General features: G+C 42.7%; 1 protein-coding gene across 1 annotated transcript; it reads left to right on the forward strand.

Moving 5' to 3' along the window:
* get4 (guided entry of tail-anchored proteins factor 4) lies at positions 1-26286 on the forward strand. The gene is made up of 9 exons (XM_028814015.2): positions 1-221; positions 7286-7364; positions 11687-11768; positions 15327-15476; positions 16035-16173; positions 16487-16627; positions 16734-16809; positions 20514-20586; positions 26124-26286. Exons 1-9 carry the CDS (start codon positions 79-81, stop codon positions 26210-26212), a joined length of 972 nt encoding a protein of 323 aa, XP_028669848.1. The 5' UTR covers positions 1-78; the 3' UTR covers positions 26213-26286.
* The last annotated feature ends 193 nt before the right edge of the window (positions 26287-26479 follow it).

Here is a 26479-nt window from a genome sequence, read left to right on the forward strand (position 1 = left end):
TGCCGAGCTACGGAAAGCCGCGGGGTCCACGGCGCGCGCCCAAGTGACGGAGCTGAGCGCAGCGGCCCCGATCAGACGATGATGTCGGAGCAGGACGCCGGGAAGTGCTCCAGCGCTCGCAACCGTGGCGGCGTCCAGAGGGTTGAAGGGAAACTCCGAGCGAGTGTCGAAAAAGGCGACTATTATGAAGCTCACCAGATGTATCGCACTTTATTCTTTAGGTAAGCAAGGAGCTGTCCAAAAATTGAGCGACTACTTTAGACCAGGCCCTGCCTTCCAGACCTTTCTGCCTTTCAACCTAACAATCGCGAGTAGGCTCCGCCCCCTCTTGAAATTGATTGGATAAACCAGCTGTCTTGCAGGGCGGGGAGCTCCGGGGATTGTGTAAGAATCGTGTCAATCACCGACGCCTGAAGGTTGGGCCGTCTTGTATATTCGTGCCAAACAATTTTATCATGTTTGTCTCAGTTGTTGTTGTTCAGCTTGCTACCTTGGTCAGGCATAAAGGAAGCGGACATTGTTTTTTTTTTGTTTTTTTTTAATAATCCGTGATGAAAAAGGTGCTGGCCAGTGGCAGATATAGGCAGTTTGTGTGTGAGGTGATGCAGAGAGACCGGTGGGGGAGTAGGAGGTGTGAACAGGCAGGTTGCTTACTGCCCAGTACTCGGTGTGTGACTGAGTATACGGAGAGACTTGTGAACTTGGCACTTGGGTGCGAGCTGACAGTTATGAAGGGGCGCAGGGGGCTTTGGGTGGGGTTTGGGGGAACTGACCTGTTCATCTCCTCCTTCCCGTTTATCCTTGAACTTGAACTTTACAGGCACGTACAGAATATCATAGGATTTGAAAGAACATATTGTTCAAATAAAGCGGCTGGTGTGCACTCGCAAACACCGTTGGAGCCCCCAGCCTGCCCCGGATTAGGTCGGTCGGTCATTTTTTCTTTCTTTTGCCCATCTCGTGTTCTTCCTGGAAGAGTCCGAGGGAGCTGCAGCTGGCGACACCACGACCAGCTGCCCAGTTTATCTCAGTCTGTCACAACCCAAGTGGCTGTGAATGTCATGGAAGAGAAATCAGAAAATTATTAGTAATGTGGGTTCATCAGCTACTCTTAACCATTCATATACATTTTATATTTATTTGAATGCAGAAAGTTGTGCTTTTACTGTTATTTGGCTTTTGTGATTCTTTATGCTTTGAAACCACCATATTGTAATTGTATAGAGAATTCATAATTTGACCTGTTACGACATGAAATTTCCTTTCACTCAAGAAGCAAAATGTAACCAGCAGGCAGGCGGTGGATGTGTGACAAGAAGAGTGTGATTGTGTAAATGAGACACTGCGTGGTGGTGTGAGACAGGTACGAAGGTGGAGGGGTTTTATTCAGTGACAAGGGAGCAGGAGACTTTTTCCTGAATTTAACACCCTCTGCCCAACTGAGACGCCAGTCTTGCTTTCATAAGTAGATCAGATATGCACAGGTGCACTCCATGGGCTGTGTTACATAAAATGTGACGCGATTGTCACTTGAATAATCTGTTTTATACAGTGACATCATCAGCAATTGTCTTACATTCTGTCAATTTCACTAGCTTTAGTGATTTTTCAGTGCCACAGGGGCGTGGAACCTAAATATTTGTTCAAATAGCTTTGTTTCATATAGCTCCTGCACGGCACTTACTGTTGTATCCCATCTTTATTGTATCCGGTGATCTTTCACAGTAATTTTTATTCCGTCAGTCAGTTTGCAAATTATCGTGCTTTTATCATGTGCTCCATTTGACACATTGACATCCATGGCGATTATCTATTCTATCATGTATTATTTTACATTGGACCTTTCCACTGTTATCACCTTTATGTCATCTGTTTATCTAAAGCCACTCATTTTATCTGAAGGTTGTACAGGGTGTTCTGTTAGCACTGGGTGTAAAGCAGCAACCCACCCTTCTCTGTCCAGGCATGCACACTGACATATTCTGGGCCGATCTGTGTCCCCAATTCTTTAGTGATTGCCATCAATCCATTATCATCTGTCATTTAATACAATTCTGTGTCACTGCAACTGGACATTCATGAAATGTTTTAAGTGTGGAGGCAGTCAAGGAGCAGTGGAACAGGTTGAAAAACATTCTACATATAATGCAGGGGGTGGCACTGTGGCGCAGTGGGTAGCGCTGCTGCCTCGCAGTTGGGAGACCTGGGGACCTGGGTTCGATTCCCGGGTCCTCCCTGCGTGGAGTTTGCATGTTCTCCCCGTGTCTGCGTGGGTTTCCTCCGGGCGCTCCGGTTTCCTCCCACAGTCCAAAGACATGCAGGTTAGGTGGATTGGCGATTCTAAATTGGCCCTAGGGTGTGCTTGGTGTGTGGGTGTGTTTGTGTGTGTCCTGCGGTGGGTTGGCATCCTGCCCAGGATTGGTTCCCTGCCTTGTGCCCTGTGTTGGCTGGGATTGGCTCCAGCAGACCCCCGTGACCCTGTGTTCGGATTCAGCGGGTTGGAAAATGGATGGATGGATGGATATAATGCAGGACGGGTACATCCCAACTTCTAGTATTAGAGGAAATTAAAACACCGCAGAGGTTTCTTTTAAATAGAGTAGAAAAAGAATCTGCAAAGGAACATAAGTGGCCAAGTAGTGTGGTAGACAGTAGGACTTTAGGGACCTTCAAAACTCAACTTGAGGTTATTTTGGGAGAGTCAAGTGGACAGGACTGGCAGGCTTTGTTGGGCTAAATGGCCTGTTCTTGTCCAGATTGTTCTAAAGTTCAGTCTTTATTTTTGATTTGCCATCACTATAGTAATAGCAAGGATGACACAATGGTGCACTGGTTAGCGTTAAACAGAGTTCACCGTGGAAAGACAATTTACAAATCAGAAAGACACACATTTGGGTTTCCAGTTTATTAGATACCGTCACACAGTTCTACATTCGGACATATAATGAAATAACCGTGTATGTGGGGTCTAATCAGTCACACCAGTGTTCAAGATAAATGACGATGAACGTGGCATGAGTTAGGTGTGTTGGGTCCAGCTTGTCTCAGAGATGCTTTTCATATGTAACCATTTTAAGCATTCATGGAGAATGGTGCAAAAAACTATCAATGATTGGTAGCCTTATGGATGAAATCAGCTTATGGATTGGCAGGGCACAACAGAATCCTACAAGTAAGTAGACGGGTGGCCATAACCGGGCAAATCACATCATAATTCAATGGTGGGTATCAGTTGTCCTCTCAGAGATCGCTTTTTGATGTGTGAATGGGCCACAACAGGTGAATACCTTGCTGGGTGTCCATGTCAGCAGAAAACAAGAAAATTTGCCTCCAGGGGCCACAAAAGCATCAAAAACATACTTCTAAGGAATTTAAAAGTGTTGTTTGATTGGAATGAAGAATCGGCTTTTGGCACAAGCAGTTTGAGTCCATGGAGTCCTCATGTTTGGTGCTAACAGTACAGGCCAGTGTGATGACGTCACCAGATACCCACTGAAGAAGGTCTGAGCATCATCACCGACCAAGTTAGTTTCTTCATGGCTATAACTGGGTGGACACTTTCTTTAAGAGAGTGCTCAATGCCACAAGCAAGGCCGGATTCTGACCCCACAGGCCCCTGGGTGACTTGGCTCCTTAACAGAGTGTTGATGTTACTGTTAATAGTGCGTCACGCGAACACTGGGTTGTTTAATGCAGAGCGGCGTTTCCCACTCTTGATTTCGGATTCCCATAGGTCATTGCGGCCTGAGGATTCTCCATCTTTTCAATGAGCATGTTGGGTTCCCCTTAGCCCTTACAACTCGCGGAGCTACATTGTTTCATTGAGTGGGGAGGGGGCAAAATTGTTACTGGTAAAAAGGCCCCAGGCGCACACCCAGTACACCCTGATGGTGGATCCACTCCTGGTCACATGATGAATAGTTCTGGGAACATGACACATGACCACGAGTTGTCATTGGTTTGGTGGCCTGCATAGTCTCTGTGGCTTTCTTGAATATCGTTTGGATGAGGTATGAAGGGCTGTTGGCAGCAGCCGTCCAGTTTGTAGCAGCCACACAGTGCAGTGATTTTCACATGGTACAGCATTTCTGAACAATGCATCCAGCATCTTGGAGAATCTATGGCCAAATGAATTAGGCCTTTCTGAAGGATGAAGAAGGCTAAAAACGCTAGGTGTGCCTAATAAACTGGTATCTCAATGTGTAATTTCGGTCAACTGTTGATATCACGGTATTCAGGTCTACTTCTCTGATTTTAGTTCCCGAGTGTACCAGTGATAGACCTGCTATCGTAAATGCAACTTAAAGTTCCAGTCCTTAAGAAAGGAGGATTATTGTGATGCCCAGGAGGCTGGCAAAGAGCAAAGTAAAATACAAACACTCGGCCGCATTTGAAAGTAGGGTGACGTCATGACTCTGCCGCCGTGTCTTGTTTGTTCACTGTTGTAATTTATTTATTTTTTTCCTCCTCTGACAAACTGGTTCTGACTTACACGTTCTGTGGTGTACACTCTGGTACTGTGAGAATAAGAGAGTCCAGTTCTTCTGGGCCTTCCCCAGCAGTTTTTGGGGGAAATTCCAGAATGAGCTGGTGTCCATCCTGAAACAGCAGGCCTCCTGGCTGGATTCCTACAGATGGCCTAATCGAAATGGAGAACAGAGTGTGCTCTCCGAGTCCAAAGCGCAGGCTAATTACGTCAGCAGGACCCCTCTATATTTTAGAAGCAGAGCCAAAAATGTGCTCTGTGAGCTCCATAGGAGTGTCGGCTTAAAAAAGAAAAAAGTGCTAATGTTCCATTTTGGACACAATGCTGGAGTGTCGGACTCTTATGATTAGTGATTTAGAATGGGGGGGGGGGGGGGGGGGGTTCTAACCTTTTGATGTCCAAAGCATTTTGTATTTGCAGTTACAGCGATTTTTGAGTCCAACTTGATAATGATACCAAGATAGGTGGACTGGCAGATAATTTAGAATCTGTTATATCATCACAGAAGGACTTGGACAGCAGACAGGCTCGGGCGGATTTGTGGACAATGAAATTTAATGTCAGTAAATGTAAAGAATTACACATAGGAAGTAAAAATGAGAGGTTTGAATACACAATGGGGGGTCGGAAAATCAAGAGACCACCTTATGAGAAGAACTTAGGAGTCACAGTGGACTCTAAGCTATCGACTTACAGACAGTGTTCAGAAACCATTAAGAAGGCTTATACTGGTTATACAGCGCCTTGATGTGTGGAGTACAAGTCACAGGAGGTTCTGCTCAGGCTTTATAACACACTGGTGAGGCCTCAGCTGGAGTCCTGGGTACAGTTTGGGTCTCTAAAAAGACATAACAGCACTAGAGAAGGTCCAGAGAAGAGCAACAAGGCTGATTCCAGGGTTATAGGGGACGACTTGTGAGGAAAGATTCAAAGAGCTGAGCATTTAATAAGCAAAAGAAGATTAAGGGGTGACATGATTGAAGTGTTTGAAATTATGAAGGGAATTAGTCCAGTGGATCGAGACGGTGACTTTAAAATGAGTTCATCAAGAACACGGGGACACAGCAGGAAATTTTGCATAAACATTAGGAAGTTTTTCTTTATACAAAGAACGATAGACACTTGGAATAAGCGACCAAGTAGTGTGGCAGACAGTAAGACTTTAGGGACTTTCAATGCTTGACTTGATGTTTTTTTGGAAGAAATACGTGGGTAGGACTGGCGAGCGTTGGTGGGCTGAATGACCTGTTCTCATCTATCTAGATTGTTCTAATGTTCTAACTTTTATTTCAGATACTGATACTGTTCACGTTTGACAGTCCTCTCCCACGTGGCTTTGCAGTGTAGAAATTCACTGAGTAGTTTAGCTTCAAATAAAATATCCAAGTAGTTGCTTTTTCTATATGGTCATTAAATCAGTCCCTTTGAGTTCATGTATGTATGTGTGTGTGTACTGGAAGGTCCCAGTATGAAGACTTCCCAAATGACGTTCTGAGGTGTTTCTGGTTTAAAATGAGGGCAGGGACACTGACATAGGACATGTGGTGCCAGGGTGACATTACTTCACAATTGGATGTGACAAAGGCAACAGAATTAAAACAAAAAAAAAAAAAACCCTTTTGTTAAAAGGCACCGTAGCTTTTGACCTTGAAGCTATAGCTTTATACTTGAATTTCTCAGATGGTGTGCCAGCATTCCGTGTACTTAACAGGCAATACACGTACGAGTTGTGCATGGCACTACTCAGTCTCTAAAAAACATGTATTTGGTGTTTCTGAGATTCATTTTAGTTTGTATAATATCTTTGACTATTTGATACCTCCTTTTACTTTCATAGAAAAAAACGTCAGTATTCATTTCCAGTGTTGGGTGTAGGTCAGGGGTGGCGAATTCCAGGCCTCGAGTGCCACAGTGGGTGCAGGTTTTCATTCTTACTGTCTTCTTAATTAGTGACCCGTTTTTGCTGCTGATTACTTCTTTTAATTAACTTGACTCAGGTCCCTTAGTTGTTTCTTTTTCTTTAATTAGCAGCCAAACAATAATGAGACACAAAACAAGCCACCACATGACCAGCTACCCTGTGCCCATCACACATTATCTGAAATTAAAGAGAGGTGATGGTCTCGGTAAGATTGATCTCTCAGGTCACCAAAACATTTTGACGGTGCTCTTAGAAAGAACAGAAAAACAACAGTTTTGGAAATGTGTGCTGTGGCAGAATGAGAGCAGCAACAAGCCATGGAATTAAATAACGGGTTTAATTAACAGCAAGAATTGGCGTCTCATTAAGAAAGTGTTTGGAGTGAAATTGGTTGGAGTTTGAAGCCCCAGTTTAGCTGTTTCACATTTCATTTCTGCTTGGCTGTCATTTAATGAAGAAAGGAATCAATTCAGAGGGCTGAACTCTTCTAACAGGGCTATTAAAGTGATGGGGAAAAAGTTAACTAGCAGTGAAAACGGGTCACTGATTAGGACAAGGGTTAGAATGAAAACCTGTAGCCACTGCGGCACTCCAGGCGTGGAGTTCGCCACCCCTGGTGTAGGCTGTCGTGTTTTAGTTAGCTGTCTGCACCCTGTTTTATTGGTGCATCCAATCATTTCTAAACCCACTTAATCCAGCTCAAGATGAAGGGATCAGGAGCCTGTCCCAGCAGCATTCTGCATAAGGTGAGAGCCGGCCCAACACTGCATTTTCATATTGTTATCTCTCAATTGAGATCTGCTTTTTGAAGGTGTGAATGTGATACATTTTAATATTATATGGCAGATGAAAGCTAACACTAGATATTCTCTACACAGGTATATGTCCCAAGGAAAATACACAGAAGCCCGAGAGCTGATGTATTCTGGTGCATTACTTTTCTTCAGCTATAATCAGGTAAGCTGACCAATGTACACCAATACCACACTGGAAAGCCAGCCCAGTCTCTAAAACCCTTGCAACATGAAAGTAATGACACGAGTTAATGGATATTTGTCACCATCTGTGGATAAGCCAAAGTCATTTTCATAGCAAAGTCACATCCACAAACCTGCCTGATATAGTTCACAGGTAGTAAAGCACCGTGTGTGGTGCTAGGCCATTGCAGGGCCTCTTCACGCATACAGACTAAGGTTATTGTAGAGTGCCAAGTTAACCTAACATACGCATTTTTGGAGATGTAAGTGGAAAATCGAGACAGAAAGCAACTCAATCCAATAATGCCCACAGTGTATTCAATCCTACAAATATGAGAGTTCATATTTAATGGACTGAAGAAAAATGAACTTCACCCTACACAACACAGCAAAGGCACTGAGCTCGCCATTTGAAGAGTTGAGCTCAATGAGTCTGCAAACTGAATGTCTGTAAATGGTATTTCATTATTTGCAGTGCACTGACAAAAGCGAGTCAAAGAAGTTTGCACAGCAAAAATACAAAAAGCTACAAATGCGCTCCTTAAAGTTTAAAGTAAGGTAACCCCCTCCCACCCCAGTAATAATTTCTCTATTATATATCATTTTTAAATATAATTTTAATTATAACATACAAGTCTCTCATGAATTGTTATTTTACCACTAAATGAATTACTCTGAAAGATTATCTTCTTATATAATACACTACCATGGCTGTCCGTTTGTCTATCCAGGATTTTAAATCACCTGTACCTCACAAACCGTTTGATCGATTGACGTGAAATTTGGTACACACATACTACGTGACATCTACCGTCCGCTTTAGGGCTAATGATTGACCTCCAAGGTTATTCCTCTTTTTATTTTTTTCTTGTTTTATTGTAGAATCAACTCTCGGCAGCAGGGCAGCCGTGTGGCACATGTGTACGGGTGCCGTTCTCATCCCTACCACCTTCGCCATCACTTCCCCTTCCTCTTCATATCTTAAATCATTCTTGAGGCAGATTGAAGACTTAAGTGCCAGCTTAAGTGAAAAATTAAGGGAATTGTACTAAGTAATTGCAACACAAACACGGACTTAATCAGTTTTAACGCGAAAAGATGCTGACGGAAGAAGAGAAGAAGCGGGCCGCTAGAGTGGAGAGAAGAAGAGCTGCTCAGGAAGCATCGAGCGCGTCAACCTCTGAGCAAACGAATGATAAACGTACAGAAAAAGAAAGAGGAGGAAAACTAGGAATGCTCAAGTCAAGCAGATTCGTGCAGTGAGCCGTTACTGGTATTTTATAAAAATAATAAAAATAAAATGAGGCAAAACATACGTAAATGGGGAGCAAACACAAACCATACAAGTGTGACTGCCCTTTGTAATTTATAGTGCCACACTGCAGACCCTCACAAATACTGTAGTCTTAAAGCAGCCCCCATCCTCCTAGATAGATAGATAGATAGATAGATACTTTATTAATCCCAGTGGGAAATTCACATTCTCCAGCAGCAGCATACTGATACAATAAATAATATTAAATTAAAGAATGATAATAATGCAGGTGAAAAACAGACAATAACTTTGTATAATGTTAAATGTTAACGTTTACCCCCCAGGGTGGAATTGAAGAGTCGCATAGTTTGGGGGAGGAACGATCTCCTCAGTCTGTCAGTGGAGCAGGACAGTGACAGCAGTCTGTCGCTGAAGCTGCTCCTCTGTCTGGAGATGATACTATTAAGTGGATGCAGTGGATTCTCCATAATTGATAGGAGCCTGCTGAACGCCCTTCGCTCTGCCACAGATGTTAAACTGTCTAGCTCCATGCCAACAATAGAGCCTGCCTTCCTCACCAGTTTGTCCAGGCTGTTGCAGGCAGCAGCTTGATTTGGACCCCTCTAGCTCTGGAGGTTAACTGTCCCCAGCAGGCACGCCATCACAAGGCACAAAGCTTAAAACTAATAACGTTTTAACACACATTTGAACATTTTCTTTATCTTCATACGTGTCCACTAAATGATACTTTGCTTTTTGTCTCCACAGCGACTGTCTGACATGGTAAAGCTACACACTAATTGTACCACCAGGAAGACAGTTTTGCATGCGTTGTGAATTCCTGACAGAAAAGACAAACTGATTCTTTGAATGTATTTCTCTGTGCGCTTTTTGTCTGATGCGCTTTAGTTGAGCCACCCAAAATCACAGTGCTTTTCTGTGCAGGAAAATTTTAACATTTTATGCTATTTTGTCTTTTTATCTTGTTCATTTTTATTATGTAAAACATATGCATTAATAACATATATATACATGTATTGAAATGTTCATGGTAAACAGTTCAGTGCTTATGAAAAAAACTGGATCAAAAATCAGGCTGCCTTTTCTCTGTGGTTTCTTTTAAATTCATATTTTAATGTGAGGTGGTATTCATCTTTTTGGCTTAAGCAGTAACAGGGTCTTGTAACACTGTAAGAATTGAAAAATTCAGTGGAAGACTCATAAGGTTCTGCTTATACAGTTCAGTCCATAAATATTTGGACAGAGACCACTCTTTTCTCATTTTGGTTCTGTACATGACCACAGTGAAGTTGAAATGAAACAACTCCGATGCAGTTGAAGTGCAGACTTTCAGCTTTAATTCAGTGGGGTGAACAAAACGATTGCATAAAAATGTGAGGCAACTAAAGCATTTTTGAACACAATCCCTTCTTCATTTCAGGGGCTCAAAAGTAATTGGACAAATTAAATAACTGGAAATCAAATGTTCATTTCTAATACTTGGTTGAAAACCCTTTGCTGGCAATGACAGCCTGAAGTCGTGAACTCCTGGACATCACCAGATGTTGGGTTTCCTCCTTTTGAATGCGCTGCCAGGTCTTTACTGCAGCGGCTTTCAGTTGCTGTTTGTTTGTGGGCCTTTCTGTCTGAAGTTTAGTCTTCAACAAGTGAAATGCGAGCTCAGTTGGGTTAAGATCAGGTGACTGACTTAACCATTCCAGAATTGTCCACTTCTTTGCTTTAATAAACTCCTGAGTTGCTTTGGCTGTATGTTTTGGGTCATTGTCCATCTGTATCACGAATCAATTTGACTGCTGTATTTAGCTGGATTTGAGCAGACAGTATGTCTCTGAACACCTCAGAATTCATTCGTCTGCTTCTGTCCTGTGTCACATCATCAATAAACACTAGTGACCCAGTGCCACTGGCAGCCATGCACGCCCAAGCCATCACACTGCCTTCCTCCACCGTGTTTTACAGATGATGTGCTATGCTTTGGATAATAAGCTGTTCCACGCCTTCTCTATACTTTTTTCTTGCCATCATTCTGGTTGAGGTTGATCTTGGTTTCATCTGTCCAAAGAATGTTTTTCCAGAACTGTGCTGGCTTTTTCAGATGTTCTTTAGCAAAGTCCAATCTAGCCTTTCTATTCTTGAGGCTTATGAGTGGCTTGCACCTTGCAGTGCACCCTCTGGATTTACTTTCATGCAGTCTTCTCTTTATGGTAGACTTCGATATCGATACGCCTGCCCCCTGGAGAGTGTTGTTCACTTGGTGGGCTGTTGTGAAGGGGTTTCTCTTCACCATAGAAATGATTCTGCGATCATCCACCACTGTTGTCTTCCGTGGACGTCCAGGTCTTTTTGCGTTGCTGAGTTCACCAGTGCTTGCTTTCTTTCTCAGGATGGACCAAACTGTAGATTTTGCCACTCGTAATATAGGAGCAATTTCTCTGATAGGTTTTTTCTGTTTTTGCAGCTTAAGGATGGCTTCTTTCACCTGCATGGAGAGCTCCTTTGACCGCATGTTGTCTGTTCACAGCAAAATCTTCCACATGCAAGCACCACACCTCAAATCAACTCCAGGCCTTTTATCTGCTTAATTGATAATGACATAACGACGGACTTGACCACACCTGCCCATGAAATAGCCTTTATTCAATTGTCCAATTACTTTTGAGCCCCTGAAATGAAGGGATTGTGTTCAAAAAATGCTTTAGTTGCCTCACATTTTTATGCAATCGTTTTGTTCACCCCACTGAATTAAAACTGAAAGTCTGCACTTCAACTGCATCTGAGTTGTTTCGTTTAAAATTCATTGTGGTAATGTACAGAACCAAAATTAGAAAAAAGTTGTCTCTGTCCAAATATTTATGGACCTAACTGTATGTCCTCAGATCCGCCTTTGTAGCCGCTGTCTTGCGGTTAGGGCCCTGTGCTCTTACAGCGTAGGTAATGTGGCCCGTCTACATCCATTAAATACAAAGGCAAACTCCATTCTGTCTGTTGTGCAGTGATCAGCCCCTGCTCTGTGTTCTGTCCCACAGCAAAACAGTGCTGCAGACTTGTCAATGCTAGTGTTGGAATCTTTGGAGAAATCGGATTCAGCCATTGCAGAGTACATATTAGGTAAGTGTAAGCATTGTGTTTAATAAGGGGCATGCTGGATGAGGGGGACTTTCTTGAGTTACATTCAGAAAGTTAGTTGACTAGTCTTCAGTCTTTCTATTGCCTGTTACGATAAACAGTAACATGGAGCATCTTATGGTTCTTCAGAAACCTGTGCAGAACAGTGATGTCAGCAGAACACCACATCAGCGTGACTTGTACAACCTTCTCTCAAGATAATGGGAGTCTGAAATCTTTAGGAGTGGAGTGTTACCAGGAGATGGGACTTCAGTTTTTGATATGAGCATTAAATCCAAATGTGACTCATTAACAGCCATTCAAGAAAAAGTAGCAGAGAGTGGGTGACATGAAAGTGATTTCAAAAGCGGTTCATTTAGGCCAAGAGTTCCCAAAGTGGTTGATATCGACCCCCAGGGGTCGATTTGAACTTTCTAGGGGTCGATAGTTTCAATAAAAAAATTTGGGGATCGACGACAGCAAAAATAGACCCCCGTACTACTGTTGTTTGTTTGTTACTTCAAAATATCTATGATTCTAATAGGTACCTAATTAAAGATTTTTTTTTATCACAGGTGCTGTCGAAATTGTTTGTTAACAAAAGTTTTTATTTCTTCAGATAATAATATGACAGAACCAAAAAAGAAATGCAGACAGTACAGCTTGGACTATTTTTGTTTAATTCTGTCTGAATATGTTGATATTTTCACTTCATTTTTATGTTTAATAAAGTGATTTCAATATTTGTACTTATTATGAATTTACATATTTATTTCATAAAAGTTAAAAATGCAAAAAAACTCTGCTCGTATTTTTTTGCTTTAATTTTCATTAGTGCAGGTTTCGATATTAAATGTTGCACAAGATAATGCCATATTCTGTAGTCCTTTTATCTTTTTCAATCATTAATTACAAGTGATTAAAATGAAACGTTTGATATCTAGTGAAATATTTACTATTGAGTACTGTACAAATTTATTAATTTAAGTAAAGTAAATGACTAGGGGGTCGACGGTTGTAAAAATTTTTGGTAAAGGGGTCTGCGGCCTAAAAAAGTTTGGGAACTCTTGATTTAGGCTTTAGTGGGGTTGAAAGTCTGCCATTGTAAGCAGGTATTTTATGCGGTGAACATTTTCGTTGTAACGTTTTCAGGGTTTTGGGATGGGCGTCCACAACCCAGGTTTTGGGGACCCTTCTTGGCTACAGATTTTTGTTCCCACCAGTTTCCCTATCATTCAATTATTTTCCCTCTGATTGATCTAATTGTTTAATTAGCTTGTCTCTATTTTTTACTCTGTATGTAGAAAAGATCAGCAGTGTGACATTATGCATTCATAAGAAATGTAGAAATATTCTTATTTTCTATTTTTTAAGTTCTTAACTCTCTTTTGTCATTTTCCTATTAATTTACCTTTTAGTGTGAATTTTGCTCCCTTAAAGGAATACACCACCCAAAAATGATTATACAGTATATATTTTTTATGTTATTTACCCCATGTGGTTTGTTTTATGGAGAATGGAAATATAAAAGTTTCAGATAGAGTGGCATCAATGGGGACCAACAATGTTCAAAACATTCATGACAAAAATCTCAGGTTTCCCGTGTTGTATACTCTCACCTGTCCGTTATCTATTCATGTGGTCACAATATGCAAATGTAAACACGGTTCCAAAAAATCTGACCAGGATGGGATCAAGCTTTTTAAATGAAGACACAAAGCGCCCCCATCACCCCCCCCCCCCCCCCCCCCCCCCCCACACACCCTCATTCGCTGGTCTAGAGCCCTGTCTTCAATTGAAATCTCAATCCCATACTTCCTGCAGATTCTTTGTGTGCAGTACCTTTGTCTTGTTTGTATCTGTCACCAAATGCCCATATTTTGAGATCTTTTGCTCAGGCTAAGCTGTAGTCCTTGTCAGTTGGGTTTCCTTAATTCTGCCACACGTGATGGTCGGTGCCTGACTGTTCTAAGACTTTCCATTTCATAGGATCCCTCATGAATTCTTAGGCTGCCTTTGCTGTATGTATTGGTGGCATTTATTTATGTAGGTTGGCAAGATATTTGTTTATTTTTGCAGCCATTTTACAGCTCCAGAGGTAAGCTAAAGCTGATGGCACATTTATGTGACTTCTAGTCATTGAGTATATCAGACTTGTTGACTGCAGTTGCTAATTTCATCCCCAGACATCAGTTTTTAAGTGAAAATCGCAACTGCATGCCGACCTTCCACCATTGTCTTTCTGTGTAGTCTTGCTCAACCCCTCTTTTGTGACAGTTAATGATGTGCTGTCTAACAGAGTCGGTGAGGTACGTAGGTTCACCAGGCATGGTGAGTCCAGCAGTGATCTCAGCTCTTTTTTTCTTTCTTTTTTTTCCTATTCTATTGTGGTACATAAAACTTGACCCAGCAGACAGCGGAGTTCCTCTTCTCTTCTGTTTGTGAGGTCCCAGACACCTTTGCTCCTTATTCCTCGTTGCTACTTTATATGCATTGTACTTCAGGATGAGCATCTTTTTGATTGACCGCTCTCATGCACCCACAGGGTCCAAGACCAAAGACCAAAAAAAGACCAAAACCTCTTTATTTTGTCGGGTCGATTTGTGTGGGGAATGTCAGCTGACAGGACTGGCCTCCTTGGGCGCAAGCCGCTGACTGCGTCTGACTCGCTGAGATTATGTAAATTAAGGCTAGGGCTGGAAAAGCGGACTAAGGTGACATGGCCTTAGGTGTGCAAAACAATTCCAGAGAAGGTCATGCATAGCCAGGCAATGACGCTGACCACTTTGAACCAGTCAAATAGTGCGTTTTCCCATCAATCTTTCTTAAACATTTGTAAACACTTTGTCCCAGAACCAGATGGGGTTATTTATGTATCCATTTGTTTATTTTGTGTTTTTGGTGCCTAAGAGAATTTTTTTTCTTGTGGTTTGATCTTTGTAATCTTTTGAAGCTGTTGCCTGTGATCTTGGCTACACCTTTAGCATTTATTTCATTGGGACCATTTTTTAGTCGTCAGTTGCAATTGTTGCCAAGTAAAAAAAATGAATTCTTTATTTTTTCAAGGTATTCCATATTGTTTATGTAGTTATTCCCAGTTTCTGTTCCATGCTTCCAGTTAAATTCATTTGTTCTTTTTGTGACCGTTTCCTTAGATTTCATGTAGGGTAGTCACACAGAGACTCCAAAAGACAAAGCCAATGCTCGACTCCAAACCGCACAGTAACAGCTGTCTACATATAGCAGGAAATGATAGCCAGCAAGTGGTCTGAGAGCTTAAATGGTGGGTGATCAGCTGGGAATGATACTTTAAACCATGAGTGCTGTGAGACATCAAATGATTTAAGGTGGCGTTCTGTACCTTTACTCAATATGTGCGGTTTCTTCTTAAATTCAGCAACAACAGCATTTTTGACTTCACACCTTCAGTGCTAATGGGGTAGTGTTGTACCTAACGGGTTCACACTAAAAGATGAAGAGCAGCCTCCTTTTACAGTGCAAGTTCTCTTAGTACATAAGCAGGTGGAATTTGACACAAATGTGTTTTTTTGTTTTTGGCAGAATGCTTGGCAAAACTGTTCAGTCTGATGGATCCAAACTCGCCTGAAAGAGTTGCCTTTGTTTCCAGAGCGCTGAAATGGTCAGCCAAAGGTTCAGGAAAGTTAGGACATCCGAAGCTCCACCAGCTACTTGCCATTACGTTATGGAAAGGTAATAACACTGAGCACCAATCAAAGACTGAAATTTGTGTGGAAGACATATATGCGTATATTTACAATCAGCCCTGTTGTACCCGAGACATCCTGGTGCCTGAGATTGTAGGCAGATGTTCAGATGGATTTTTGTCGTATATAATACTATAAGCATATTTATTTTTTACTCCAAAGTGATCTTGCTACAGTTCTGGACTCTTAAGCTAAATTATGCACAGAATATTATTAAAGGCAAATTAAACAAATCACACAGTTTTGATTCAGGAAAACATTTGAAACCTGGACACGGCCGCTTTTGTTTTTAGTTTATTCATGTGTCTTTGCAATTGTTAGAGAAAAAATATCTGTTTGCAGCTCCACTGGGGAAAAAGGGGGATACCAACATGAAATGTGCTTTTATTTTCACACAGTATGTAAGTGTTTAAGTATCTATATAAATACTGTAGTAATTAAACATTAACAAATAAGAAGAAAATGTATTAATGTTCTACCTAGAAAGTGTTAACCAAACCCTAAATGTGAAGTAAATGACCTTTTGATTATAATTTTCTTCTAGAGCAAAACTATGGTGAGTCTCGGTACCACTTCTTGCACTCCTCAGATGGAGAAGGGTGTGCGAATATGCTGGTAGAATACTCGACATCCCGGGGTTACCGCAGTGAGGTGGACATGTTTGTCGCCCAAGCAGTCCTACAGTACGTATTCAGATCTCTGCAAATGTGCTGAATTCTTGGCGAGCTCAACTGAGTGATATTTTTGCTGGCCATCTGTAATGTCAGGCAGTAAGTGCAAAGCTTGAAAGCGGCCTGTTCTGTGTCTCAGTATTATCATCTCTGAAGAGGGTCCACTATGTGGCAGACATTAGTGCTGGCACCTCGTTGACCTTTTTCCTGTGCACAGTGGCTTGTGAAGTATTACCAGAATAATTGACTGAGGTTCAGTTTCTTCTCTGGGCCTCTCATGTATTCAAATTACATGTCACATGCATTTTTCCTGTTTCTTTTGCAGACTTCTTTGTTTAAAAAATAAGACGGGTGCATCGGTAGTCTTCACAACGTACACAGAGAAGCATCCTTCAATAGAAAAAGGTCCACCTTTCGTTCAGCCTTTACTAAACTTTATTTGGTTCTTGTTGCTGGCAGTGGACGGGTAAGCCTTCTCTGTCATGCAAAGGCAGAATGTTTCAAATGAAGTACTGGAAAAATAAGAGAGATTCATTTTTAATTTGCTTATTTTTTGTCTCCGTACCAAACAGGGGTAAATTAACAGTTTTCACAGTGTTATGTGAACAGTATCAGCTATCATTAAAGAGAGATCCAATGTACAATGAGGTAAGTAAGGGAGTCCCATGTCACAGACTTTATTAAACAAATGACAATTAACTTCCATACTTTACCTCCTTCACTTAACTTTTGAATTGATTGATGCTTTCCTGTTTTTGGGCACCTTACTGTATTTGCTATAATCTTTCCTTTTGTAACTCTCTTCTTGGACAGTTCTTTGTTTCCCCATCTGATTATTTACTTACTTAACTGTCTTTAGCGTTTTGTTTGTATTTTTCATGTATTATCACATTAGCTTTTTGTTAGTTGATGCTTGTTTTATTTTTGATTAGATCAACCATTCTGGGCATAGCAATTAAAATTAAAAATACAGTAGAACCAAGCCCCCCAATTGTCCAAGATAATATGGACTTGATGCTACCTTGGACAACTGAAAACTTGGATAAAATGGATGGCTGTGGCCATTTTGTGGTAAAAATTACAGATGTAATACATTTTGCCAGTTTTTATGGTGCAGTAATAATCCATCCATCCATCCATCCATTTTCCAACCCGCTGAATCCGAACACAGGGTCACGGGGGTCTGCTGGAGCCAATCCCAGCCAACACAGGGCACAAGGCAGGAACCAATCCCGGGCAGGGTGCCAACCCACTGCAGGACACACACCCACACACCAAGCACACACTAGGGCCAATTTAGAAACGCCAATCCACCTAACCTGCATGTCTTTGGACTGTGGGAGGAAACCGGAGCGCCCCAAGGAAACCCACACAGACACGGGGAGAACATGCAAACTCCACGCAGGGAGGACCCGGGAAATGAACCCAGGTCCCCAGGTGTCCCAACTGCGAGGCAGCAGTGCTACCCACTGCGCCACCGTGCCGCCCTGCAGTAATAATAATAATAATAATTCTTTACACTTATATAGTGCTTTTCTTGCTACTCAGAGCAATTTGCATAGTAAGTGGGAAGCTGTTTCACCCACCATTAATGTGCAGCATCCAGCCGTTCTGCGCCAGTACGCTCGCCACACATGAGCAGTTAGGTGGTGACGGGGTTAGGGGTGCCCTGTTTTCATGCCTTAGTGAATTTAATGTTCCACAGTCACCTCGGCATCAAAAAATCAACAGGTGTTAAAAATATAGTATTTGTGTGCACTGTAAAGTCAGTCAGCCCATCATTACCCAACCCACTATATCCTAACACAGGGTCACAGGGGTGTGCTGGAACCAATCCCAGCCAGCACAGGGTGCAAGACACTAACAGATCCCAGGCAGGGCGCCAGCCCACCACAGGGCACACACACACACAGGGACAATTTAGGACCGCCAATGCACCTAACCTGCATGCAGACACAGGGAGAACATGCAAACTCCATGCATGGAGGACCCGGGAAGCGAACCCGAGTCTCCTAACTGTGAGGCAGTAGCGCTACCACTGCGCCACCGTGCCACCCTGCCCTGTAAAGTATTTATGGCAAAGCCTTTATGACTTATAAGACAAGTAGTGTGTTACAGTGAGTTTACCTCTGATAATGCAGACCCTCGATTATTTGGGGCGCAGGTAAATGGGGTTCTACTGTGTGTAAATATGCTGTAAAGTGATAGAACTCTCCTTGGACGTCTTGGGGAGTGGATCTGAACCTAGGTTAGTACCTTCTAAACCATTACCTAATGAAAATGGTGAAAGAACAGATAAACTGGCCCATCAAGCTCGGCCATCCTCTTCAACTACATTGTCTAAAATTCCATCACGTTGAGAGATGCAGGTCCCTAAAGTCCTACTGTCCACCTCACTACTTGGAATTTTATTCCGTGTGTCTAGTTCTTTGTGGGAAGACACACTATATGACATTTGTGCAAAATTAATTGACCTTCTACTTCTCTTCATAGCTCAGAGCAGGCACTCATATGCTGTAATCGACCTGCACGGTGACAATAGAAAAACGCTGCCAAGTAAACAATGGTTTGGTTATTATGTGTGTGAACTCTCAAATGCTGAACGAGAGTAAAGGGAAAGAGCCCTGCAACCTGCTGCTGGGCAAAGGTGTGAGTGGCAGATACCATGGATAGGACTCTGAATAGTCTTTCTTGTTAGGCCTGTCTCTTAGAGAGAGAGTGAGACACAAAATGTACCGTTCACCTTCTCCGTAGCCTGCCATGCCATATTTGTCTTGAATTAGCATTCACGTGTTTACAATTTTTCAAGCCAATATCATTACTAAAGTCTTAAAAAAAATTTACCAGAAGACTGTCTGCTTCGCAGCTACATGTGATGCTTTTGTCTCAGCAAAAATGAATGTAACGTGTCTCTGGTACAAGTCTAAGTGCTGGGCAGTGCAGAGCTAAAGTTGGTTGCTCTTTGGCATTACATAAGTAAAGATTGTTTAGTGTGGCCATCTTTATTCATGCAGCTTCTGCTTGAAGTGACAGTGATGAGTCTTTTAATCTTTGTCTCCATGATGGCATGTGTAGCATTTGTGTTCATTGTAATGAAACATATTTGTGGGTCTTTACTGTAAAGATTAGAAAAGCAGATGCTGGAATAAAAGCCGTTTTTTTTTTTTTTTTTTTGAGATCAGCCGATTTACTGATCAGGATCATCAGTTCTATTGTAGTGAAGATCAGCCGATTTAGGTCAGAGCATCACTACTTCAAACATTTGATTCTTCCACACTCTGCCTTGGTTACTGCAAAGATAATGAAATCAATAACTTCAGTTTGGCCTGACGTGGGTCGTGTGTGCCCTGACCCGGGCAGTGGTCTTCTCCAGGGTTGGCTGTTTTTATTGTGCCTAATGATGACTGAAGCAGACTTTAGCTTCCTGTGCTCTTTAACAAAATGGATGAAGGGCCGTAATTCTTGTGATGTGAATGCCTGAATGGTTCGGGTGAAATGGGTAAAATAAATGTGCTGGAAGTACGTGAAGGAAAAGCAGTGCAATCACTTTAACTCCTTCAGGGCTGATGTCGCCTTTTGTCAAAAGGAGGAGTTGATGATGGTGATCGACTGTAAACTGTGACAAAACCAGCTGTTTTAGTTGGACTCTCGTTGATTAATTGGTTTGACCGAGATTTCCTGCGCTCGCGTGAGCAGCAAGGCACAAACAACGGCAAAAATGGCCCTGACATCTGGTGAGAGATCAAAGCGAATGTGTAAAACAAAATACTCGGTGGATGACGTTTTGCCTGTTATGTCTGAACTGGACTATGACTTGTCGGACTCAGACTTTGATACAAGTGATCGAAAACGAATGTGAGGTTCCAGCTTCAGCTGATTGGTCCCCAGCTAACTGGTACTGACAATGTTCACTAGGGAGCACTGCCATTACTGATAAGAGGTAGAAACCAGATTGTAATGCACTGCGACGCCGACTGCTGCTGCTGTTGTCCCAGCCACGCAGAGACAGCCTGGCAGCAAGCCTGCCGCACATTCTTGGCAAGCTGGCAGCCACCGCATACAGCAACAGACGTTTTATGTTGATTTCTGTGAGAAGCCGTTGCTTTCCAGAAACTGTTTTGTGGAAAAAATATTCAGCCCTCAAAGAGTTAAATCACTAAATGCAGAAGCTCAGAACCAGAAGACGTCCATATTTGTATGTAATAATTGTTTTATACAAGTGCTCTGTAGGTGCTCCTTCTTCAGTTTAGATTATTGAAACTCATATGAGAAAATGTGCCCATGTTGGGGAAAATATTTGTATTTGAATGGCTGAAATAATCAAAGAAATTTCTCTATTTTTATGCTTTCAGTACCTTGACAGAATAGGACAGCTTTTCTTTGGAGTTCCACCAAAACAGCCATCTTCATATGGAGGATTGTTAGGTGAGTTTCATTAGTCCAGTTGTGAATATGACAAACACAATGAGCTATTGTTGTCTTTGTTTTATTGTCTTTTGTGTAGTTAAACGTTTTATTTTAAACATGGTTAAAAGAACTTGCATTGAACTATTGATGAATTGTTCACAACAATGAAGCAATCCTAACACTTTCTCTGCTAATAACGCATTTCTTAAGCTGCCTAAGGTCTTCTGGTAAAAATACGCATCTGAGCCTTAAACATGTCAAGGCCTGTAATGCACTTCCTTATTCCTGCAGTTAAATGGCTCTCTCACTGCCAACCACCTTGTGTTGTGCCCTTCAACGCCAGGCCACTACAGTATAACATTCATCCATCCATCCATTTTCCAACCTGCTGAATCCTAACACAGGGTCACGGGGGTCTGCTGGAGCCAATCCCAGCCAACACAGGGCACAAGGCAGGGACCAATCCCGGGCAGGGTGCCAGCCCACCGCAGGACACACACCAAGCACCAATCCACCTAACCTGCATATCTTTGGACTGTGGGAGGAAACCCACGCAGACACGGGGAGAACATGCAAACTCCACGCAGGGAGGACCCGGGAATCGAACCCAGGTCCCCAGATCTCCCAACTGCGAGGCAGCAGCGCTACCCACTGCGCCACCGTGCCGCCCTATAACATTCATACAAAACCTAAATATGGGGGTTAACTGAGAGGTTTTGAGACTACAGCTGACAAGGTCCCATTTGAAGGTTGCTCAGGGTTGTGGACCCTTTTCAGAGTCCTCTCCTTTGCAGCACACTGAAGACTTCGTAAAGGTGCAGAGTCCTGAATTTTTGACGTAGTCTTCAAGGAATCAGCTGTAGCTCACTCTCTTCATCAAAGAAAAAGAAAATCTTTGTAATCCATCTTAGAAATGCTTCTTCTTCTTCTTCTTCTTTCGGCTGCTCCTGTTAGGGGTTGTCACAGTGGATCATCTTCTTCCATATCTTTCTGTCCTCTGCATCTTGCTCTGTTACACCTGCATGTCCTCTCTCACGTCTTAGAAATGAACTTCTGACTGAATTAACATTCCTAAAGGTTATTGAACCTCTTTGCAGAGAAATTGCTTACGGTTGATGTTGCAGAATAGAAGCTAAACATCTGAGCTTTGACAACTTGGGGACCAAACGGAATGAGTTCACGTTCAAGCACTTTATTGTCATTGTGTAACGCAACGAAATGACTTTCTGTGACAGCTCCAAGGTGCATTTAAAGAAAATTCAAATAATTCCAAATATGTCGTTTACAGTGTTAAGTAACCAGAGCAAATTATTATTGCTCAAAATACAGCAGCATAAATTGTTATTGCACCTGTTAATGAATAATACATTCCATATTCTATATTATATTACATTAGTATGTTGCACATTAGCAATAGAGCTTATTGCACATGTTCAATTAAAAATGATCTCAGACTGAGGAGATTCAGAGTTCAGAAAGTTTATGGCAGATGGGAAAAAGCTCTTTAGTCTGTTTGTGCGTCCACAGATTGACCTAAAGCTGACGTCTGCCTGACAGGAGGAGCTCAAACAAAGAATTTCCAGGATGAGTTTTGTCCTTGACAATGTTTTTGGCCCTTCTCACACAGCAAGTCTTATACGAGAGTTCAAGTGATGGCAGTTCAGTCCTAATAATGGACTCTGCTGTTTTTACGACCCGCTGCAGGGCTTCTTTAACAGCCTTGGTGCAACTGTTGTACCTGCAGGCCATCATGCAGTTAGTTAAGATGTTCTCTATAGTGCATCGATAGAAATTAACCAGCAGCTTCTGGGGGAGGTCAACTCTCCTTAGCTTCCTGAGAAAATAGAGGCGTTATTGGGCTTTGCCTATTATAGCCCAGGACAGGTCCTCTGAGATGGTGACTCCGAGAAACTTCAAGCTAGAAACTCCACAGCATCTGCACTGATTGTTATCGGACTGTGATTGGTCTTTTTAGTGGTCCTAAAGTCCAGAATCGCTTCTTTGGTCTTTTTGGTATTTAAGACCAGGTTGTTGGTGTTGCACCTTGCTGTCAGATTCTGAACCTCTTCCCTATATGCAGCTTCACTGTTGTCTGTTACAAGCCCGATGACAGTCATGTCAGCCGCAAATTTAATAATAATGTTTGATTGGTGGAGGGGTTGACAGTCATGGGTGAAGAGTGCATAGAGAAGGGGACTTAATACACATCCTTGGGGCACACCAGTGCTCAGGGTAAGGGTGGAGGATGTGTGTGTGCCCATCCTGACAGACTGGGGGTGGTTGGTGAGAAAATCCAGTAACCAGTTGCATATGGACAGAGCAAGTCCTAGTGCATAGAGTTTTTGGATCAGCTGGTTAGGTGTGATGGGATTAAATGCAGAGCTGTGGTCAGTGAAGAGCATCCTAACATACAGTAGGTGTTGGGCTTTTCCAGGTGCCAGAGGGCAGCATGTAGAGCCACACAGATGGCATCCTCCGTTCATCTGTTTGACCGATAGGCAAACTGGTGTTGGTCTAGATCAGCTGGGATGAGGCCTAGTTACTGGCGTATGGTCACCAGGCCTTGACATCGACTCTCTCTGGGCTCCCAGCACATACGTGCAGTGCAGTCTCTCTCAAAACCTTTCAGTCCGCCTTCAAATCTTTCCCTTTTCTCAGGATAATCTTTCTGCAGTTTTGTGTTTGATGATCTGTGTAGCAGTCTGGGTCAACCTTCAACATCTGCAATAAGATGCTGCAGATGTTCTATCAAACAGTTGTGGCGAGCGCCCTCTTCTACGCAGTGGTGTGCTGGGGAGGCAGCATTAAGAGGAAAGACGCCTCACGCCTGGACAAACTGGTGAGGAAGGCAGGCTCTATTGTTGGCATGGAGCTGGACAATTTAACATCTGTGGCAGAGCGAAGGGCGCTCAGCAGGCTCCTATCAATTATGGAGAATCCACTGCATCCATTAAATAATGTCATCTCCAGACAGAAGAGCAGCTTCAGCGACAGACTGCTGTCACTGTCCTGCTCCACAGACAGATTGAGGAGATCGTTCCTCCCCCCAAACTATGCGACTCTTTAATTCCACCAGGGGGGGTAAACGTTAATATTTAACATTATACATAGTTATTGTCTGTTTTTTTTCACCTGTATTATTATCATTCTTTAATTTAATATTATTTATTGTATCAGTATGCTGCTGCTGAAGAATGTGAATTTCCCATTGGGATTAATAAAGTATCTATCTATCTATCTATCTATCTATCTAACCTAACTGGGAAAGTCTCACTAGAGCAATGAATGGGAATTCAGTCCATACTGTCCATGGAAAGAGTCTCTGCAGATTTCACTGAATGTGATGTGCTTTTTTATTTTAGGATTCTCACTTGGCCTCGAGTCAGTAAACTTAGGTGTTTAAATGAAGATATCGTGCTGTGCGTGAGCATCCCACCTGAAGCTCGGCTCTGCCGTGTGCGCGCGTTCTCAGTGACATCGTGCATGCGTCTATCCTTTTGAATTTTGAAATCCTACCACCTATCGGTGTGTCACTTTTTAGTAATACGGCCACAGACGCTCAATCCTAGCTGGAACTTCGACGATTCTCTGATCAGAGCTGTTGAAATACGTTGTGAGCTGCTTGATTTTTTTTTTTTACTTTCTCGTAAACTAAGTATTGTAATCGTCTGAAGATTCAGTGTCGAGATTTTGATGAATCTCAGCGTTTTAGACCTCCCTGAGTCTGAAGATACCAGTTTTGGTATTATGCCTCTGTGTGTGTGCGTAAACACGATAACTTGAGTTCGCTTTCACTTCGGTCAACCAAATTTTGCATACAAGTGTTGGGCTAGTTCTGTTAACTAGAAGTGGTCCTTTACCTTTTATTCCTACAGCTGCAGGGTCCAATTTATTCAGCTTTACTTTTATAATAACTGTTCAATAAATTATTAATTTGTTTTTGATGGTACAGTGGAACCTCGGGTCACGAACGTCTCAGATCATGTACAAATTGAGTTACGACCAAAAAGTTTGCCAAACTTTTGCATCTGTTCACGACCCCACACTCGGGTGATGAACAAGTCAGTTTCCCTTCCAGTTCGTACGCGTCGGTGATTTCCACACGTGTTCAGTGTCTGCCTGTGCAGCGAGCGAGAGAACCCAAGCAGAAGAAGTAAGTAAACATTTAGTTTACTATTACACTGTGCATTGTATGGTGTAACTAAGTATTATCATGCTTAAAAATCTTTAAAAAATATATATATTTACATACAGTTTGTACGGTCTGGAACAGATTAATTGTATTTACATACAACCCTATGGGGGAAATGACTTCGGGTCACAACCAAATCGGCTTGTGACCAGAGTTTTGGAATGAATTACAGTCGTGACCCGAGGTTCCACTGTACTTTAATGTCCATAATATAACAATATAATCCTTGTCTTGCGGTTTACTCCTCAAATATCCATCGCCATGTCTGAGTATACGAGAAGGTCTAGCGGGGAGCGCTCGCGGTTTGTTTTTTTTTTTAATCTAATTTTGCTCCGGTGCAGCACGTCTGCCAGAGATGTTCCACTATAGACATGGAGGACAGAAAGTGATAAGCTCACTGGCCTGAGAGCCGCTTTTGTAGACACTGCACCTCACAGTTTATACCACGACACATCCCCAGCTTACCTGGTAGCCATATCCGAATGCTTACTGGTTAACATTATGCTGAGAAGACTTGGAAGGAGATGAGACGTGACGAGACGTGATGTGATTTTCTCGGAGACACTTTAATGTCCTGTGAGACAAAAGGACAGCTGCTTTAAAATGATCGACACGCAGCGCGACAAGCAGGAGCAGCAAGCCAGCAGCTGATCCGACCGCATCTCCTTAGGGTGCGTTCAGCCCCCTGTCACAACACGAGCGGCAGACACACAAAGTGGCTTTGGGGTGGATGGATGGACGAGCGAAGCAAGCATGCAAAGCATTAATAATAATAATAATTTATTAGAATTGACTTTATTTGCCTTTTACACTTTCTTGTATATGGAAATTATTTACTGACTCAGTTTTAGGGTCAGAGCGCAGGAACAGTTGCAGGTTAAGGGCTTTGCTTAAGGGCCCGACGGAGTGGCATTCCTTCTGTCACTGCCAGGCTTTGAACGGGCAAACTTTTGAGTTACCTTGAGCCACAGGCCTCGACTCTCCTCGTGTCTTTTCTTGACGTGTTCCGTCACTGAGGTGTTTGTTGTCTTGCACCAGGAACACTAGTGAGGCATCATCACGTAACGGTCAGGGAGCAATGGAGGACTGAAGGTAAGCAGGTCTCCTATTTCAGTCCACTGCTTGGGGGCAGGTACAATAAAAATGGCGTCACCATTGGCGTTTACAGAGGGCACAAAGATGACTCTGAGTGTAAATCTTAGTCCGCCAGGCGTTTTTATGGCATCAGAACCCGATGTGGTCGACGGAGCTCTTCAGTCTTTGCAGTATTGCTTTTCTCTTTCACTCTCCATATTTCTCTCAGTGGTTGGCACACTGCTGTGTTTTTGGTCTGTTTGGTTCTCAACTGTCTTTCTGATCGCAGGAAACCTTCTGAACAGTCTGATGGGTTCTGGTGACGAGGAGGAAGCTGACGACAGGCAGGATGACAGCAGTCCCATCGAGCTCGACTGAACGAGACTGCAGCGGCGTATTAGGACTGCATGGAGCTGACACGTTATTTTAATAATAAAAAAAACAAAAGCCAATTATTCTGAACTTCTGTGTTGCGTCACAGCAGCGGGGGGGGGGGGGTTTTGGGGGGGGGGGGGCTTTCATTTTTTTATTTTTTTTTATTTTGAAATTGGGTGCCGACGAGCGCTGGTGTAGTTCATGGTGTCCAGCACGGAGGAGCGCTAGTAAACCTGCATGGGGGGGCTTTAGAAACCCAGCAAGTCGTGT

Source organism: Erpetoichthys calabaricus, chromosome 11 (assembly GCF_900747795.2).
Source record: "Erpetoichthys calabaricus chromosome 11, fErpCal1.3, whole genome shotgun sequence".
Lineage (NCBI taxonomy): Eukaryota > Metazoa > Chordata > Cladistia > Polypteriformes > Polypteridae > Erpetoichthys > Erpetoichthys calabaricus.

Excerpts from the sequence above, each read along its gene's own strand:
- get4 (XM_028814015.2), top strand. The coding sequence starts at position 79 with ATGATGTCGGAGCAGGACGCCGGGAAGTGCTCCAGCGCTCGCAACCGT. Across the intron at positions 222-7,285 it reads TATCGCACTTTATTCTTTAG|GTATATGTCCCAAGGAAAAT; the intron begins GTAAGCAAGGAG and ends TTCTCTACACAG. Across the intron at positions 16,174-16,486 it reads GTCGCCCAAGCAGTCCTACA|ACTTCTTTGTTTAAAAAATA; the intron begins GTACGTATTCAG and ends TTTCTTTTGCAG.